The 19,779-nt window shown below is 46.7% G+C and overlaps 1 protein-coding gene across 1 annotated transcript; it reads left to right on the forward strand.

Moving 5' to 3' along the window:
* Window positions 1-226: 226 nt before the first annotated feature.
* LOC119515850 (lipopolysaccharide binding protein) lies at window positions 227-19,019 on the forward strand. The gene is made up of 15 exons (XM_037812059.1): window positions 227-384; window positions 2,270-2,384; window positions 3,499-3,627; window positions 5,636-5,791; window positions 6,359-6,422; window positions 7,171-7,234; window positions 9,440-9,531; window positions 9,977-10,153; window positions 11,449-11,508; window positions 12,356-12,523; window positions 13,808-13,875; window positions 14,347-14,389; window positions 15,976-16,039; window positions 16,850-16,926; window positions 18,589-19,019. The coding sequence occupies exons 1-15, from the start codon at window positions 267-269 to the stop codon at window positions 18,631-18,633; spliced, it is 1,440 nt and encodes a 479-aa protein (XP_037667987.1). The 5' UTR covers window positions 227-266; the 3' UTR covers window positions 18,634-19,019.
* Window positions 19,020-19,779: the final 760 nt, after the last annotated feature.

Here is a 19,779-nt window from a genome sequence, read left to right on the forward strand (position 1 = left end):
AGGGCATGCCGGTGTCTAAAGATTTGTCAGTTGCCTTCTAGAAAATTTTATCTCCAGCAAGGTTTGAGGTGCCTATTTCCCATGGGGGAGGATGACCTGTGACCCCAACAGTGTCGCAAGCACAGATCATCTGCTGGGCCTCCCCTTCCCGCTCCCGGGAACCCGCCTCTCTCAGGAACTGCCCCCAGCCCTTGGGCCTGTGCTACTTAAGGGCATCCGGGCCCAGGTTTTGTGACAGTCCTGCATGGACCCACTGGGGATCCAGGATGATTTCCGGGGCCCTGCCGTCTCTGCTGCTGGGATTGCTGCTCGCGTCCACCCCAGGGACCCTTGGCACCAACCCCGGGCTGGTGGCCAGGGTCACCGACAAGGGCCTGGAGTATGGTAAGAAGCTGTGGCTGTCGGGCTGGGCTCGGTTGACCCACTCACCCTGGGCTTCTCAGAGTATGTGGGGGGCGCAGCCGGGGTGCTCGCCCTCCAAGGCAGGCAACTGAGGCTCCGATTCGACTGGGGCATGCTGCTTGTCTTAGTTTGGGTGCCCCCAAGAAGACCTGGAGAAAGGCTTTGGGAGGTGATTCCGGGAAATACTGCCGAGAACGGGGCCGTGGGCTGGGGAGGGAAAGGCAGCCGTGGTTGTGCTATCAAACCAGCTACCACCCCAGTTCCACTGGGAAAATTCTTTGTGAAGTTTCTAAACACATGCATTAAAACTAGAAGCCAGAATCGTGGTTAGCTCTGGAGGCAGTTAGAAGCCTGGAAGGGGCACAAGGGAGTCTGGGGGTGCTAGGAATGTGCTGTATCTTGGACTGGCCAGTGGTCATATGCATGCAGACAAGTTAAAAAATATACTTAGCTATACATTTAAGATAGCATACTTTAGGTACTTTATGTATGTTATTACTCATTTAAAAAACTGGGAAAAGTAGGACTATAAAAAAATGCTGAAACAAAAAGTCTCAGAATTATCCCATCCAAGGGGAAGGGAGCTGGGGTATTTATACACCACTCCCGCAGAAATTGCTTGAGTGCTGTGTGGACAGGGAGGTGTCAATTCCCCAGCTCTTCTGTCCTGCGGCGTATACTGACTTTCTGTAGTTCCAGGACCCAGAGCCTCCAGGCTGAGAGGCAAATGCTAGCAGCTGGGAGTCGGCTGTCACTTGCAGAAAGGACTCCAGCCTACAGGTGGGCACTGACAGCCTGTGCTCCTTACATCCCTGGAGCCTCAGTTGCCATATCTGTTAAATGGGGTAATAACATTCCCTCCTGTAGGGTTGTTGGGAGCCCAGACTGGAAGAGGGAGAGAAGTCAGGGAAGGCTTCCTGGAGGAGGTAATCCCTGAGCTGAGGTGGAAAAGACAAGTGGGAGATAGCCAGGACCGAGGGGTGCCATGCCAGGCTGAGGGACCAGCATGAGCAAAATCTTGGAGGGGTTCTGTTAGGGTAGAGGAAGGAGTATACGTTTAAGAAAGGTGAAAAGGGGAGGCCAAATAGGCAGAGAGCGGTTGTCACATGTGCACCCGTGATCTCCTGGAGGGCAGAGACCGGGTCCCTCCTGTCTTGGAACCAACAGCAGAGCCTATTAAATGCTGTTTCTTTTGAAACCCTAAGTCGGGAGGGCTTGTCTCCTATTCCTTCCCACTGTGTGAATGTGCCGTGTTTATTTAACCAGTCCTCTAAAGTGGGATGTTTTGGTCCTTTCTGGTTTTTGATCATAAAAACTCTGCTTTGCTGCTCCAGGCATTTACTGAGTGTCTGCTGTGTGCCTTTTGGCTCCCTTAAGCCTCACATCACCCCAACGAGGAGAGTATTGCTACCGTGCCACTCAACAAAGGGGGAGAGTGAGGGGTGGGGGCTTCCAGAGGGTCCGCCAGCTAGCAAGCTGCCTCAGCCAGGTTCTAACCCTGCTGAGCCCTAAAATCTTTACAGTTTTCCCCGTCCAGACTCCGTGTCCTGGAGGGTAGCAAAGAGCACCACGCACCCAAGCGAACAGTTCTCCTCCCCGGGAGAGTGGCCGGCAAAGGTCTCCCATTTCCTCATCTGTAAAATGGGCGTGAACATAGCACCATGTTGGTTATGAGCATGAAATGCGGTGACACCCCTGCGTGTTTCTCACGCTGCCTGGCACACAAGGGCTCAGTAACCTGTAACTGCAATGAACACTAATAAGGAAGTTGGCCTTCCTCCTGGGGGCAGGTGGGAGTCACCGAAGGGTTTAGAGCAGGGCAGAGAGGCAGGCAGAGCCAGCTGACTCCTGCTTCTTTCCCATGCAGCGGCCAGGGAGGGGCTGCTGGCTCTGCAGAGTGAGCTGCACAGGATCAGGCTGCCCGACTTCTCCGGGGACTTCAGAATCAAGCACGTCGGCCGCGGGCACTATGAGTTCCACAGGTGGGGCCCTCGTTCCTGCTGGGGTCCCAGGAGGCTGGGGGAGGGGGCTGGAGAGGGAGGGGGAGCCCAGGATTGGGTCAGGGGACCTCTCTAGGGTGGACAGTAGGATAGTTCCTGTCCTCAGGGGTTCAAGGGGAAAATTCTGAGAGGGAATTTGGCTCCTCCATTCATTCATACAGCAAATATTAATGAAGACCTATTAGCCATGTGACTTTAGCCTCAGCTTCCTTATTTGTAAAATGAGGATGATACTGATACCTCCATCAGAGTGATAATCCAGGCTGCAATCTGGGCACTGGATATAGTCTGGAAGGGGAAATAGGCCTTAAACTTTAACTTTAGGAGCCCAACTATTAGAGCTGAGGTTTGTACATTTCGGGGAGTCAGGGAAGGCTCCCCAGAGGAGGTGGCATTTGAACTAAGTCATTAAAGGATCATTAGACTCTTGGGTAGCTGGTGATTTAAAAATTAATGTTTGTGGAGGGCTAGGCAATGCAGGGAGGGCAATCAGGCCCACAGCATATCACACCCCTCCTTGCTTACTGCCATTGATCGTTTCATTCCTTCCTTCCCTCATTCAGTCCATCAGCAAACATTTGTTGAGCACTTACTATGTGCCAGGCAAAGAGAGGCAACTCAATCATTCTTTTCTCCCCTGACCCCCCCCCCCCACCGCCAACGCTTTGTGTGTCTTCTCTCAAGTTCCTTGACAGGAGGGCATGGTTAGGGGAAAGAGCCATGGAACCAACGGGTATGTCTACAGGCCCTACTCAGGATCCCAGAACCCAGGGACTTGAGGTTCGTGGGGGCTAATCCTGACCGTGTGACCTTGGGCACTTTGCATCCCTTCCCCAAGGTTCTATTCCCCCTCTGTGAAAAGGGGATAAGAACAGTGCTGAGTCCCCAAGGCTAGTGGGAGACATAAATTACATAATGAAAAGTGCTTGGCAGGTGGATGCCGGCACACAGCAGGTGCTCGGCGGTGGGGGTGGCCGGATGCCTGCCTGAAAGCTGGTCCTGCTGGTCTTGTCCCTACCGGGGGTCAGAGCAAAACAAAAGTGGAAGCGAAACCCCTGGTGAGGCTGATGGCCCCTCCCACTGTCTCTCTCCCCAGCTTGGAAATCCACAGCTGTGAGCTGCGTGGCTCCACTCTGAGACCCCTCCCCAGCCAGGGCCTGAGTCTCTCCATCTCCGACTCCTTCATCCGGGTCCAGGGCAGGTGGAAGGCACAAAAGTCATTCCTGTAAGTTGACTCTGTTCTTAGGCCCACCCCTCTTGGCTCGGGTGTATCCTTATGTTCTAGTTTGCTAATGCTCCTGGAATGCAAAACACCAGAAATGGATTGGCTTTTATAAGGGGGTTTATTTGGTTACAAATTTACAGTCTTAAGGCCATAAAGTGTCCAAGGTAGGGCATCAACAGTAGGGTACCTTCACTGGAGGATGGTCAAAGGCTTCCGGAAAACCTCTGTTAGCTGGGAAAGCGCATAGCTAGCATCTGCTCCAAAGTTCTGGTTTCAAAATGGCTTTCTCCCAGGACATTCCTCTCTAGGTTGCAGTTCCTCAAAAATGTCATTCTCAGTTGCTTTTGGGGTGCTTGTCCTCTCTTAGCTTCTCTGGAGCAAGAGTCTGCTTTCACGGCCATTTTCAAACTGTCTCTAATCTGCAGCTACTCTCTCAGTTTCTGTGCATTCTTAAAGTGTCCCTCTTGGCTGTAGCAAGCTCACTCCTTCTGTCTGAGCTTATATAGTGCTCCAGTGAACTCATTCAGATGCACCCTGAATGGGTGGGGTCACACTTCCATGGAAACTATCCAATCAGAGTCATCACCCACAGTTGGGTGGGGCGCATCTCCATGGAAACACTCAAAGAATTACAATCAAATCAACACTGATACGTCTGCCCACACAGGATTACATCAAAGATAATGGTGTTTTGGGGGGCATAATTCATTCGAACAGGCACACCCTAGTTCATTAGAAAGCCACGCCATGGACGGAAAGGAGTCCAACCCAAAAGGGAGATGGATCTGAGTCCTGATCCTTGGCTGAGTCACTTCCCCAGATATACACCAGATTTGAAGACTTAGTAGGAAAAAAGTATGTAAGAAATCTCATTAATTTTTATATTGATTACATGTCAAAATGATAATATATATCATTAGAGTTGATTTCACCTGTTTCTTTTTACTTTTTTCTAATGTGGCTACTAGAAAATTTTAAATTATATACTTGAGTCGCATTACATTTCTAGGGGACAACCCTGCTTTAGAAAGAGGCTCAGTGTGTACACGTGTGTGTGCACATACATACTATTTCCATTAAAGGAATCAGGCCACATTCTTTACTTTTTTCACTGAATTATCTTAAAGATCTCTTCAAATTAGCACATGAAAACCTACCTTTTTCTCTTTAAAGGCTGCATAGCATGGGTGTTCCTTGACTTATTTTAAATGTCTCTGCTAGTGGACATTTAGGTTATTTCCAGTTGTTGTTTGTTTTGTGGTTTTTTGGCTATACCACGATGCTTCAGCAAGCCCCCCCCACACATATATCTTGGAAGGAGAGCCACTGAATAAAGGTTTAGAAGTGGAATTACTGGGTCAATGAGTATATGTTTTGAAATTAGGATAGATCCCACCAATTTGTGTTCCAGAAGGCTTGTGCCAGTGTGCTCTCCCAACAATAGTGTCTGGGACTTCCTCTTAGCCTATTCCTTCACCAACACTGGGTAATATCAAACTGCAAAATTTGGAGATGAAAACTGACATCATTGTTATTTATTTTGTATAGTTTTTCATATGCATATTTTCTATTGAACTTCCTATTCATATCTTTGATCTTTTTTTTTTTTCTTTTGGGTTGTTTTGCTCTTTTTTTATTAATTTGTGTAGGTTTATTCTTTGTATATTAAGGAAATTAGCTCTTTGGCTGGCTTCTGATGCATTTTTCTTTTACTCTGCGTATTGCATTTTCTTTTGTTCACTGAAGTTTTAATTTTCTATGCTGGCAAGTTTAGCAACCATTTCCTTGTTGGCTTCTGAGATTTGGATCCTGCCTAGAACGGTACATCTCTGACGTTAAATAACTAGACTCAGGTTTTCTTTTGGAGCTTATATAGCCTCATTTGTTAGTCTTAAGTCTTTACTCCACCTGGTATTAATTTGGGGGCTTCATATTCCTCTCCCCTCCACCACACACAGTGGAGGACTCCGGTCTAGAAATCAACCATTGCTTCTCTCGTCTCCTCCAGGAAATTGCGAGGCTCCTTTGACCTGCATGTTGAGGGCATCACCATTTCAGTGAACCTCCTCTTGGGCAGTGAGCCTTCAGGGAGGCCCACGGTCACTGCTTCCAGCTGCAGCAGTCACATCCACGACGTAGAGCTGAAGGTGTCGGGGGGCTTGGGGTAGGTCATCATCAGGACCCTAGCCGACCCGACCCCTGCTTGCAGCCCCTGGCCCATGCAGCCCAAGGCCTGGCGTCAGATGGAAATGAGGATCCAGCGTAAGACACCATTAGGTGATGCTTTGGGGGACCCTGCTGAGATTAACAGGTGCAGATTCAAGTCAGGGGTCTTGGTGTGACATTTAAACACACACACACACACATATACACACACATCAGGGGACCCTCCTTAGACAAATGACATTTGGCTATTGGAGAAGCAGTTTTTTGGCCAAAGAAGGGTTTGTGAAAAATATACGGGTCCTTGGACAAGTCATTTCCTCGGTTGGAGTCTCAGTTTTCTTGGATATAAAAATGCAATTCCTGAGCCCCAGCCCCACACCCCCTGGATTTGATGGGGGTGCAGCAGGGGGGCCCCAGGTGCATGATCAAGGAGTGGGCAGAGCAGTTCTGGGACCCAGAAGGGCACCAGGATGGAGTGGGGAGGGCTCAGCCAGATCCTGGTTTTCCCGGCCATCTTGGTGCTTGGTGGCAGGCAGCCAGCTGCACACTGTGGTCCTCTCCCCAGGTGGCTACTGAATCTCTTCCACAACCAGATCGAGTCCAAGTTTCGAGATGTGTTAGAAAGCAAGGTAAGAAGATCCAAGCCACTGGGCGTCTGCCGAGCTGCATGAGGGCTGGGCAGAAGTCCTCACTGACCGCTGGCCCTGGATGGAGCCCCAGGCACTGGTTCAGACATACTTGGGCATAAGGCCCAGGGAGGACAAACCATTTGCCCAAGGTCACAGAGCTGGTGTGTGGCAAAGCTGGGGGCACAAGTCCATCTAGTTAGGCAGAGAATGGCAAGATGCTCGGCCAAGGGTTAAACAGGCGCCAACAGACAACCCAGCCCTCCCTGAGCCTGGCCCTGCCCACTGCCCCACACTGCCCCGCATTCCACCAGGTGCCTGCAGAGACCAGGCAGGCAACCTTGGGGAGTGCCATGGGCCGGGTAGGGACTGGGGTGAGCTCATGAGCACCCACCCTGGGTGGGGAGGCAGCAACATGGTCAGAGTTTCCTATTTTTCAAAAATAGTTTTTACGTGAAAACTCCAAATTTTGTTTTCTGTGGCTATAACAAAGAGGTTTCCTGTTAACTTTCAGTTCTCCCAAACACTCATTTCACCCAAAATCCCACTTCTGAGTTATTGTATACATGGAGCTGTGCCTGTAGCAATGCCTTCATAGGAAAGAAGAAAGTGGAAAAGAGAGCACTTAGAAATATTTACAGAATCAATGATCAATCAGCGAAAATGTGAAATAATACAACCACAGTGATTCGCACCAGGCCAGACCAAAGCTGAGGCACGCACTTGGGCTTTCTCTTCCCATTTTTTTCAGATTTGCGAAATGGTCCAGAAATCTGTGACCTCTGACCTACAGCCTTATCTCCAAACTCTGCCAGGTAGGGAACTCCAACTCCCTGGGACATTTTATTTCTATTAATGTTTATAAAGGCATGTATGTACCTTATAAAACATTAAATGGGGAGGGGACTCTAGAAAGTAAAAATTTTGAATCCCCTTTTCTCCCAATTTTGCTTCCAAGAGATGATCTGTGTCTTGGCTATTTCCTTTCAGATGTTTTCTTTGCATGTACAGATAAAGATACAAATATAAACAAGCATATGAAGATCCATTTATAGATCCCTTTGGTTTATGAATATATGTCGATATGCATAGAGGTGAATATATGTTATTCTGCTCTGCATCCTTTTTTTTTCTTTCAACATTTTGTTATTGTGGTAAAATACACATAACACAAAATTTATTATTTTAACCATTTTTAAGTTTAAAACTCAGTGACACTAAGTACACTCACAATGTTGCGTAAGCATCACCACTATCTACTTCAGAGCTTTTTCACCATCCCAGACGAAACTCTCTAGCCGTTAAGCAATAACCCCTCCTTCCTCTCACCTGGTCCCTGGGAACCCATATTCTACTTTCTGTCTTAGTGAATTTGCCTATTCTAGATACCTCATTTAAGTGGAATAATCCAATATTTCTGCTTTTGTGTCTGGCTTCTTTTATTCAGCATTATCTTTTGAAGGTCCATCTATGTGGTCACAGGTATCAGAACGTCATTCGTTTTTATGGCTGAATAATGCTCCACAGTGTGGATAGACTACATTTTGTTTATCCATTTGTCTGTCAGTGGACACTGTTGTTTCCACCTCTTGGCTCTTGAGAATAATCCTGCTGTGAACATCGGTGTTCATGTCTCTGGTTGAGGCCTGTTCCTGTTTGCTAATGCTGCCGTTTTGCAAAACACCAGAAATGGATTGGCTTTTATAAAGGGGGTTTATTTGATTACAAAGTTACAGTCTTAAGGCCATAAAGTGTCCAAGGTAAGGCATCAACAATAGGGTACCTTCACTGGAGAAAGGCCATTGGCATCTGGAAAACCTCTGTTAGCTGGGAAGGAATGTGGGTGGCATTTGCTTGCTCCCAGGTTGCATTTCAAAACAGTGTTCTCCAAAATGTCATTGTCAGCTTCCAACGGCCATCTTCAAAATGTCTCTCTAAGCTGCAGCACCTCCTTCTGGCTGTGAACACTTTTATAGGACCCCAGTGATTCAATTAAAGACCTACCCTGAATGGATGGGATAACACTTGATTGAGTCACATCTCCATGGAAACACTCAATGAAAAAATTCCAACCTAATCAACACTAATACATCTGCCCCTACAAGACTGCATCAAAAGAACTTGGCATTTTGGGGGCCATAATACATCTAAACTGGCACAAGGCCCTACTTTCAATCCTTTTTTAACCTGTATATCTGGGAGATCTTTCTATATCAGCACACATAAATTGACCACATTTTGAGAACTTTTTAAATTGGAGTGTACACAAGAGGAAAGTGTTCAAATCATAAGCTTACAGAATTTCCATAAACTGAGCCAACTCCCGGAAGCCGCCAATGAAGAGACAGAACAGCCGGCCCCTCAAAGTCCCCCGTGTGCCCTGTCACCACCCCCCACCACGGGAACCACTCTCCCAACAGCTACCACAAAGATTAGTTCTGCACTTTTTACTATATGGAATTATATGGAATTTAGGGTCTTTTATAAGAAACTAGATGGCTGTCTTTGCTTCACTTTAATTGTGTTCCCTCCATAATATGGCTTGTAGTTGTAGTTTGCCCCTTCTTGCTGTGAGGCTTTTCCAATACGCAGCTGTCTCTCCATTCATTCACCCATGCTACTCCTAAAGGCCATCATGGTAGCTGTAGGATTAGGCCATTATGAGTTACTCAGCTGTGACTCTTCTTGTCCCATGGAGGCTTGCCTTTGGGTATACACCCAGGCACAAAAGTGCAGGCTCAGCACGGGCAGATATTGCCAAACAGTCTCCACAATCCTGGTGGCAGAGTGCACTGTTTCGATAGCTGCATAGTATTCCATCATATGAACGTGTCTTCATTTATTTAATAAGTCCCCAAGGAACGGGCATTTAGGATTTTTGCTGTCTTTTGATATTGTAAGCAGTGCTACAGGGGGCTCTGCAGAAAGTCATAGGAATCTGGGTCAGCCAGAGCCCTCACCCCTTCATCATTAGCAGAAGACTGCTCCTGACTCTTAATTCTACCCTCCCCACTTCACAGTCACAGCAGAGATTGACGGCTTTGCTGGCATCGATTACAGCTTAACAGAAGCCCCTCGGGCAGCAGCCCAAATGGTGGACGTGATGTTTAAGGTAAGGGTCCAGGAAGCAGAGGTGGATCCAGCTCCAGTGTGGCATCCCCACATCCCCAAGGTCAGCTCATTTGTGGGGCTTCCTGTCCCCAGCTTCACACCTGTCCTCATCTCTTCAGTGGGTCCAGCTGGGTGATATGAAGGGCAGGGCAATAGGGAGTGGTGGGGAGTGTTCCCAGAGCCAGGATCCTCCCCCAGGTGTCCCACAACCCTTGGTACTCAGTGGCAGGAAGGGGCTGGCCAGTAGGTCATGGGCATTAGTTAATAGATCAAAATTTCTGGGGAGCTTTTTAAGAGATTCCAGAGACACGACACTTCATGCCATAGGAAAACACCTCCAGAGATGGAGTTTGAGGCAGTGTCTCCAGCTAGTGCCCCTTCAGCTCAGATGTCCAGCTCAGGGATAGACTTTGAAAAATCCAACTGGACCCCATTTCTCTCCCCAGGGTGAAATTTTTAACCTCAACCAACGCTCCCCAGCTGCCTTCCTTGCTCCTGTCATGAGCCTCCCTGATGAACACAGCCGAATGGTCTACTTTGCTGTCTCAGATTATGTCTTCAGCACAGCCAGCCTGGTTTATCACCAGGCAGGATACCTGAACTTCTCCATCACAGATGACATGGTGAGGATGGTGTCAGAATAGTGCACATGAATGGCAATGTAACCTGCACTTCCTTTCTTCTTTCCTTTCTGCCCCATTTACATCAGTAAAAAGTACATTATGACTAAGAAAAAAATAAGGAATAGGAAAAATATGTTAGCACAGTCTCCCTTTTCACTTCGGCTTTCAGGAAGCTCAAAGCCAGGGTTTTATCTCCCTTATTACAACTGTGGAAGCATTCAGGTTCTTCTTCTCATTGTTTTTCTTTCCCCCCAGACTAGATCTGTTATTCTCTAATTCATATTTTCCATCCTCCTGTTTGTGGATGTTTTAAGAAAAGATTTTAGTGACTGAGGCAGGATAATAGGTATATTGATAAATGCATAAAGACCAAGCAAAAAGTAAGACCCATTATGAAGACAGTGGGCCCATAAAAAAAATTTTTTTTTAAACCACAAATCTATCTGGGAGCTTCCTTGTAGCCAAAGTGAAAAGGGTACATGATTTAATGATTCATGGTGAAAAGGACAGATTAAGTCTTCCTATCACTTAGCTCTAAAACAACTGTCTCCAATAGGGTTGAGTAAGGGAAACTGGATTTTACAGTGGATCACCTCTTTAGAATTTCCCCAGCTTCTTTACTATTTCTGAGTTTCAAAAGGTTGTTTCTTATAGCACTTTGTAAAAGCTGAGGCTTCAGTGATCATGTCAGGATTGTGGAGGAAACACAATAGGGTCCAACTTGAATGATCCAGCTTACCCTGGCAATAAATCATGAACTACCTGGTAGATGGTTGAGTGACTCTTCACTTCCATTATTATTTTGATTCATCCATCACTCCTGAGATGCATGTGTGCGAGATGATCATGGGTGAGATGATAACAGCTCTATTTTATTGAGTGCTCACTATGTGCTTGGCCTGTGCCAGATGCTTTGTACACACCATCTCGTTTAGCTGTCATAATCACCTGCTAGCTGGGGCCTATTATTATCCCCATTTTATAGATAAGGAAATTGAGGCTCAGAGAGGGGAAGGGACAGGCCTGAGATCACACAGTGACAAAGAGCCAAACCTAGGTTGTATGACTGCAAACCTTGCACTTGCAGATCCTCTGAGCAGGGTCCCCATGTTATGTTCACCCCAAGGAGACCATGGAGGGACTCATGCACTGATGGCAAATTCAGAGCCGACATCTCATCACCACCATAGTAACTCCGGGTTGTTGAAAAGTTACTGTCTTCAGCCTCCCCCTACCTCCCATCTCTCTTTGTCTGGCCGGAGCACATGAAAACTTCTTTGTGTATCCTTCTGCAGATTCCGCCTGACTTCAACACCCGACTGACCACCAAATCCTTCCGAGCCTTCGTCCCCCGGGTAAGGCCGCCCTCGGCCCTTGGTGGGTGCAGGATGAGGCCGTTAGACTTTGGGGCTTCTTTTTAAAACCCCCTTCTCCTCGAGCTCGACCAAGAACAAGAAGGCTGGCACTGGAGATCGGGGTGCCGTGGCCCTCGGGAGCCTTCAGAGCCCAAATCGTCAGGGCTGGGCCCCTGTCTCCTGGGCCCACGGGTGGTATCTGAGAATCCCAAGGAACACCAACGTGTTCCACAAAATGTACCCTGATTAATATCATCAAATAATTATAAAGACCCCACTAGAGGCCAGGCTCTGCTTTCGGCTCTTTAAAAAAATTATTTGTTGAATGGATAATAAATTCTCATGGTTTGACATTCAAAAGATATAAACGATTATAGAGTGACAAGTCTCCCTCCCACTTCTGTCCCCAGCCACCCAGTTCCCACCCCCAGGTTCCAATATTACCAGATTGTGTCTATCCTTCTAATGATAGTCTATATATATGCACATTCCATATAGGCAAATAAAGCATTAAAAGTGCATCTGCTCTTTGACTCTGGGAATATATCATCTGAAATAATGGCCAAAGGCGTACAATGAGGTGGTCATTGTCATGGCAAAACCTTGGTGACAACTTAATGTCCAATAGGGTTGGATCAGTTATGGTGTGCACGCACAAGGGAATACAATGCAACCATGAAAAAGATGTATATCTACATGTCTGGCATGGAAAGAGGTCCAGGTATGATGTTAAGAGAAAAAGGCAGGGTCACAGAACATTTTGTGGGAAATAAAATCAGCCAAAACACAAGTTTCTCCTGGCAGACTGTGTCTTTCCTAATTCTGACTCTCCTAATTCTGCCCCCAGATAGCCAGGAAGTACCCCAACATGATCTTGGAACTTCAAGGAGCAGTGGTCTCCACGCCATTCTTGACCTTCAGCCCTGGGAATATGTCCTTGGCCCCCCAAGTGGAGATTGAGGCCTTTGTGCTTCTGCCCAGCTCCCTCAGGGAGTTTGTCTTCCGGCTTGGTATGGTAAGGTTCAGAGACTTTGCAAATGCTGTTCTCCTTTCCTACAAGATTCCCCTCCCCACCCCGCCCCTTGCCACCTGGCTGATTCCTTCAAGTCTCAACTTACATATCACTTCCTCAGAGAGGCCCTCCTTGGTTGCCTTTACTCCCAATCTACCTTAGCTCCTGGTCATTTTTTTTCTTCCAGCACCTTATTATTTTTCTGTCTAGCATTCACTGTAAAGGTACTCATGTAGCTGTTTGCAGATTGCTTTAATGTTTGTATCTCCCACTCAGTAAGTCTGGGCTATTGTGAGAAAGAAGGTGTAAGGCTCTTGGCCTGTTTGCTCTGCTCTGTAGCTCTTTCTGACCCCTGCAGGTGACATTTCCCTGTACTCTGGCTTCCAGCTGGGTTAGCCAACGGAGGTACTTTCAGAAGAATGGAGGTTGGGAGGAAGGGAGAAGCCAGAGTGCTTTTCCTCTCTCTCTGCCTTGGGCAGCGCCTATGGCAGTGGCTATGTCTCCTCCAAGTTTCTAGATTCCAGCAAGTCACCCCATCCCCTGGGGTCCCACTACCCCCACTCTCCCTCTTCCTCCAGGCCTGGGCTGGAAGTGACTTCCAGCTACAATTAATCTCTGAGTTGCCTCACCAACCCTTTTTTGGCTTCTCAGCTCTTCCATCATTTGGATAACCAATTCCCTGTATTAAATTCCTTCTGTGTTAAATTGCAAGAATGATTTCTGCTTTCTTGATGGACTCTGACTAATAGAGGAGGGGTTCTGATCACTGGATGGAGAAATTTGCTGTCTTGTTTCTGGTTTGAAACTCACAAGTCAAATCTCTGGAGGAGTTATTTCTCCTAGATGTCATGCCTACAATTTGATATTATTTGTATTGTTATAAAAATTATTGTCATTATTAATGTATTTTCAATTAAAATGCAATCTATTATTATTATTATTATTATTATTATTATTATTATTATTGCTGAATCATGGCCTTGAAATAGCCAGAGAAAATCCTCTTTAAAGATCTCCAGGGACAAATGCTCCACACCTTCTCTTAGTAGTCTGTTCCAAAGTTTAACTGTCAATAGAGCCTGCAATTTCAAGTAAAAGGTCCAAGTTCAAACATTTATTGAACACCTATCATGAGCTGCCTAGGAATTCCCTAGTCTAATGGTCAAGTTTTCTGCTTTCACACATCGAACTGTTGGTTGAGAGGAGACAACTGGTCCTCATAGTTATTCTTCCTGTACATGACACCCTCAATCATTTAGACCTGTTTCCCTCTCCCGCCATTTCTAGGCCACTAATGTGACTGCCATGTTGAGCTTCAACACCAGCAAGATCACTGGGTCGCTGAGTCCCGGAAGGTAGGTGAGCCTCCTGCCCTCAGGAGGGCGCTCTCGCGGGCTCTGTCTGGACACTGAAGCTGATTCTCAGTAGCTGGGGGGTGGGGGGTGGGGATGACAATATCCTCCTGCCATTGTTGGGGTCCCACCATTGGCCCAATCTTTTTGCCCCTGGTCCTGTCCCCACAAACTTCCTTTCCATCAGCCCCTCATTACTCTCAATTGTACCGTAAATAGAATTTACTGTTTTTTTCTTGATCTATGATTTTTAGAAGTCAATTATCGACTTCCTGAAATGACTGATGAGGACTGAGCACCTTTATACCATCCCACCTTCTGCCTGCCAGTCTTCCCAATATTGTTTTTAATTGTTCATCTTATGTTTTCATCCCCATCCCCACTCCACCCTTGGCCTTTCTAGGGACTCCCAGACGGCTTAGGAGTCCCACAGGGTAATGCTTACATCTCTGAATCTTCTCTGATTCATTCCAGGGTACAATTGGAACTGAAAGAATCCAAAGTTGGAGTATTCAATGTAAGTTATTGTTTTTTATTTGTGAAATGTTTAACTATTAATTAATTTAAGATCTTTACTAAGCAATTGCTATGGTACCCTAAATTAGGAAACATAAAAAGAGACGAGCTGATCTCTGCCCTAGGAAAGTGTAGACACTCTTCAGGACATGAGCCATAAGGTCAAGGAGCAGTTACCCCCCCAATATAAGACAGGATTCTTTTAAATGCAAGGAACAGAACACCTACTCAAATTAGGGTCATTGTATAGGGTCATTATAACTAAAACAATGACAATTTTTAAAAATACCCAAGGCTAGAGGTTTCAGGCATAGTTGGATCCAGGTGCTCAAATTAGTTCATCAAGAATATCTCTCCGTCTCTCCATCTCTCCATTCTACTTTCTTCTGTGTTGACTTCATTCTCAGGAAGGCTCTTCTCACTGCTGGCAATGTCAACATTTTCTGTAATTTCATTTTCTAAAAACCTGCAAAAAAATTATTGGACTAATCTGGTCATATGCCCATTTTTGAGCCAATCACTGAGGCCAGAAACTGGCAAGGCCAATTGGCCAAGCATGGATCCTCTCCACACCCCTGGAACCAGGATTTGCAGTCAGCAAAACCCAAACCATATTTACTATGATTGGAGAGGAGAATTTCCAAGGAAAAGGAGACCCCATTATTAAAACAAGAGGAATTAGATGTTAGACAGGCAAAACTAGGACATGATTTCTACAAGGAAGAAATTGGTGAAATCGACGGTACCATGCTGAAGGAGGAAAAAGAATGGAATATCAGTGTGGGGTGAAGCAATCAAGAAGAACTTCCTGAGGAAGTGGGGTGAAGGCAGCTGCTCCTCAAAGGTGGAGGAGAAGATGGATAGTGTTTAATTTGCAGTGGTTGTCTTCCCTTCACCATCCCACGGAGGCTGGCCTCCTCTCACCACCCTCACTCTTGCCCTCTGCTTCTAGACTCTCCATTAAGTGCTTTGGAAGTGGAAACACCTGAATAAACTGGGAAGAGATCCTGACCCCAATGACCCCAAGGATAAGTCCTTTTAGAGAATAAAAGATAAAATGAATAATGACTTTGTGCTGAACATGTTTTATTCTGAGGAACGTGTAGAAATGTTCTGCAGAATAAAACACTACATATGTGAAGAGTCACAAAAAAAGTCATCACATCAGAGTTTCAGAACATGAAATGTAAAAAGCAAGAGCTATGGGATTAGAGATATCCGCATTCGAATCCTGGCCCTGTTGCTCAATTTCTCACTGTAAGAAATTAGGTATTGAAGATAAAGCTCGGTTACACCTTGACGTTCTTCCTAGAGGAAAGACAATTGGGCATGTAGTCTTCCAAAACATTCCCTACACATTTACATTCACGTAGATGTGCATCTCAAAATAGTTTTATCTTAGAAAGTACAACCATGCTGTAGCTATCGACCTGCAATTTGCTTTCTTCAAGCCATTTGCCGAATTAGCACGTACATATCCCCATCCTTCCAAGCATCTGTGTAATTAGGCAGAGGGAGACCGGACGCGGTTTATTGGGGAGCAAGATGGCACCGTGGTCAAAGTGGACTTCTCCTCTCCTCCACCAGGTGGCGCTGTTGGAGGGGCTTATCAACTACTACACTCTCCACACCCTCTACCCCAAGGTCAACGGTAAGCATTGCTGAGGATTTTTCCAAGTCAAGAGTGAACACTGCTCTTTGGGGGAAAGAGAGTTGATTTTGAGTTGGGAAACAGGGCTGCTGACCTGCAAGCTGCGTGACCTTGGTCAGGTCACCTCTCTCTCTGCTTTAGTGGTCTGGTGTATGAGTTGGGGGCATTGAAGCCGGCCTCACCTCCCTCCAGCGCTCTAGTGAGGGGTGGGCTCAGGGACTGCTCTTTTGGAGAACAGGAGACCTCCTCGTGCAGGAGAAAGTGGGGCTCATGGAAGTGACCCCCACACCCTGAAGTGACAGGTGAAAGACTGAGGACCAAGTTATTGTAAAGGTCACGAGGCAGCCTGCCTCTGAATTCACATTGCCCAGTTGTTTGCCCAGCCCCTAGTCAAAAATCCTTGCTTCTGTGAGGTCCTGCTTTGATTGGCTGCGATAGAAAGTAGGACAGGGGTGGGGGCAGAACAGGTGCCCACCAGCTCCTTTTTACACGTGTACATCACCCTATACCTGCCACTTCCTCCCTGTAGCCCCCTGCCTGAAAGCCCAGACTTGTGTGTCAGTCTCTCTGGGTTCAAATCCCGGTTCTGCCACTTTCTAGCTGTGTGACCTAGGACAAGTTACTTGGTCACTCTGTGCCTCAGTTTCATTATCTGTAAAATGGGAATAATAATTCACACCTATCTGATAGTCTTTAACAAGAATTAAATGAGGATACATGGTATCTGACAGGAAAAAAAACCTCAATAAATATCATCTATAACTGTTGTTTATTAACAAATCTTTCTCAATGTCGTGCCTTAACCTCCAGAGAAGCTGGCAAAAGGCTTCCCTCTCCCTATGCTAAAGCACACTCAGCTCTACGACCTCATTCTTCAGATTCACAAGGTCAGTGGGTTTGGGGGGGCGCTGAGGATTTGGGTGGGGAGTTAGCTTGGCAGGTTCAGAAGCCGTGACTCAGTGGGTGAGACCCAGCCCAGCATAGCAACCGAGAAGTTCTGGCCTGGGGCTGGGATGCCCCCGGCTCTGCCACACACCACACGCCACCCATATGTCCTTAGGAAGCGGCACCTCTATTGGCAGGAGCTATTTGACACGGCTCTTTGCCTCCACTGCCTCCCACTCCCCACCATGAGTGACCTGAGGGAGCCTCAAGACCAACTCATTTTGAAAGTGCTGCAATCACAGACTTGGCAACAGTGAGGTTCTGAAAGCCCTTTGGAAGTTTTTAAAAGTTCTTTTAAATTCTTAAGTAAAAGAGCTTGTTTGGTGTGTCCCCTTCCACTTTAAACAAGTAATATAGCCACATTACAGATGTTTTTAAAAATTATTCATAAACCCATTGCCTCACCATAACCCCAGTTTGAATTTTGGTACACTCCCTTCCAGTTTTTTTTCTTTTCTTTTTTTGCCCAAACATTTTTAAAAATGTTTGTTTTGGATAACTGCATTGCTCCTGCTCATATTTGTTTTCTTTCTTCCTTTCTTTTTAAACTTGGCACCATCCCTTAGCTTGTTTCCTTGCTGCAACCTAGCTCCCTCCCCCACAGTGTTAAGTAGCTGTGTGACAGACCATGGTTACTTACCTATTTTAATACCAAGGAATATGTCTCAGTTTTCACCATTTAACTAGTGTGGTCATCTGTGTTCCAAGGCTCAGGTTATCTTTCTAGAAGAGCATCTCTAAGGTGGGATGACAGGGTTGGAGGGCTTGTGATAATTAAAGGAGATGATGCATTGTGTGTGGTTCTCTTTAATAATAACTATTAAAGAGAATAAAGGGCAGAGGAGTGGTTAGGAGCATTGACATTTGACCAACTGGTATATTTGGTAACAAATGTCCCAAACTCTATTGGGCCCAGGGATACTCAACACCCAAATACTGTTGAGTGTTTACGAGTGCTCTCAGACAGATGGGAATGCAAAGCCAATTCACTTGGTTGGCCTCTGTATTCTATTCTGTCAAAGGGGATGTAGCCCAAACCTCACTGGACTCTTGTGAAGAGTACTGGCTAAGTATGGAAGCTTCTAGCACCATGCTTGCACATGGAAGGTTCTTAGATGATTTATTGTACATTATCTTATATTATTCATATTCATTAGAGGCCAACTCTGTCCATTTATCTGACCACCAAAGGCAGGTGATGGGTCACTGTGGGAGAGAATTGGACTTTGCCTTGAGTTGAGAATTCCATCCCCTCTGGGCGATGGAACTTAACAGGAGGCAGGAGAATAAACCCCAGCAGCTTGCAATTTTGCATTTATTCGCCAAGGAGAGAAAATTTAGGTGACACAAAGGACATTTATGAGGCCTGCGAGGAAACAGCAGCTTGGGAAGTGACAGATAAATTGCTACCTTGGAGAAGGTAGCTGGCAAAGCTGTGTTTTATGGAGACCGTGGGGACTGAGGCACACTCAGGATTTATGCACTGACCTGCTTTCTGGCAGAGCTTGTGTTTCCCAAGACAGGTGCTTCCCTTTAAATTTGAGATGCCTCCTTTTGGAGTAGAGGATGCTCTTTACCATCCTGTCCCGCTTTGTCTCTCTTAGGACTTCCTGTTCTTGGGCGCCAACGTCCAGTACACGAGAGTTTGAGAAGAAGGAGAAAGACTTGCCGTTGGGGCGTGGAGGCTACAGCTGGATCTACAAGTTGCCTTTCCAGATGTGCAGCACATTTCTGGAGACTCTCAGAGGATAGACGACACTTGTGTTCCCAGCTCCAGGGACGAAGGTCTGCCTGGCTCCTGCTCTCATGCTCCCTTTTTAGACTCTGGACCTTCCTCTCTGCCCCCACCCCCACCCCCACCCCAGGATGGTCTCCCCTCTTTCCAGTGGTATGGACTCTCGCTGAGAGGCAGGCTCAGAACTCAAATTCTAGAAGAAGCTGAAATCCTGTGAAGATAGTTCACGGTCTGTGCCCCTTGCCTAGCAGAGTGTTGGCACTTAGTAGGTCCTCAATAAATATTTATTGAAAGGTTCAATGAAGGAGGCACCTGGTTCTCTGGCTGGACCTCCTTGCTGTCCACCCTCTTCTGGCCTAAGGGGTCTTTGGATGGTCAGCCCCATCGGTGGTCACCAAGGCTAGGTAATGACCACACCCCCATTTCCCATCAGCCATTGCAACGGGAACCTCAAGGAGAGAATAAGAGAATCCATCAGCTGGGACCTGGCACTGATGTCCCATCTCTTAGGCCCTTTTCCTGCCTCAGTTCAGAGGCTGACTTTGGGTGAACATATGCTACCCCCCTCACTTCTTGTCTGCTGCAGACGTGGGAGCCAGTGGGTTTCCCAGGGCAGAAACTCGACCTCCTGCTGCTTTCCCCATTGAAATGGGTGTAAATCAGGAGGAAATGGATCCGTCTAGGTTTTTGATCCTACCCAAATAAAAAGCGCATCCAGCCGTTGTTTATGAGCCCTAAGCCCGGAGGAAGAGGCCATGATTTCCAATTACTGAACAATGAGCCTTTGATCAGACTTAATAAAGAGTCATTTCCAGGTTCTGTAGTTGGGCCCCTGGGGACTGGGAATTGGAAGGCTCATTTGATATATTTTTTTTTATTGTGTAAATGAGCAGATGGATGGAGCTGCAGGCTGGCAGATAATTCACAGGGAATAGACCCATTTACCCCATGTGTGACAGAGACGCGCTCCACCATGGGACGATGCGTTGTCTCCCAGCTGGTGGCAGGCCAAGCCATGGCGTCACCTCCCCCTTCCCCTTTATTTTTGTTCACTTGCCCA

Source organism: Choloepus didactylus, chromosome 19, assembly GCF_015220235.1.
Source record: "Choloepus didactylus isolate mChoDid1 chromosome 19, mChoDid1.pri, whole genome shotgun sequence".
Taxonomy (NCBI): domain Eukaryota; kingdom Metazoa; phylum Chordata; class Mammalia; order Pilosa; family Megalonychidae; genus Choloepus; species Choloepus didactylus.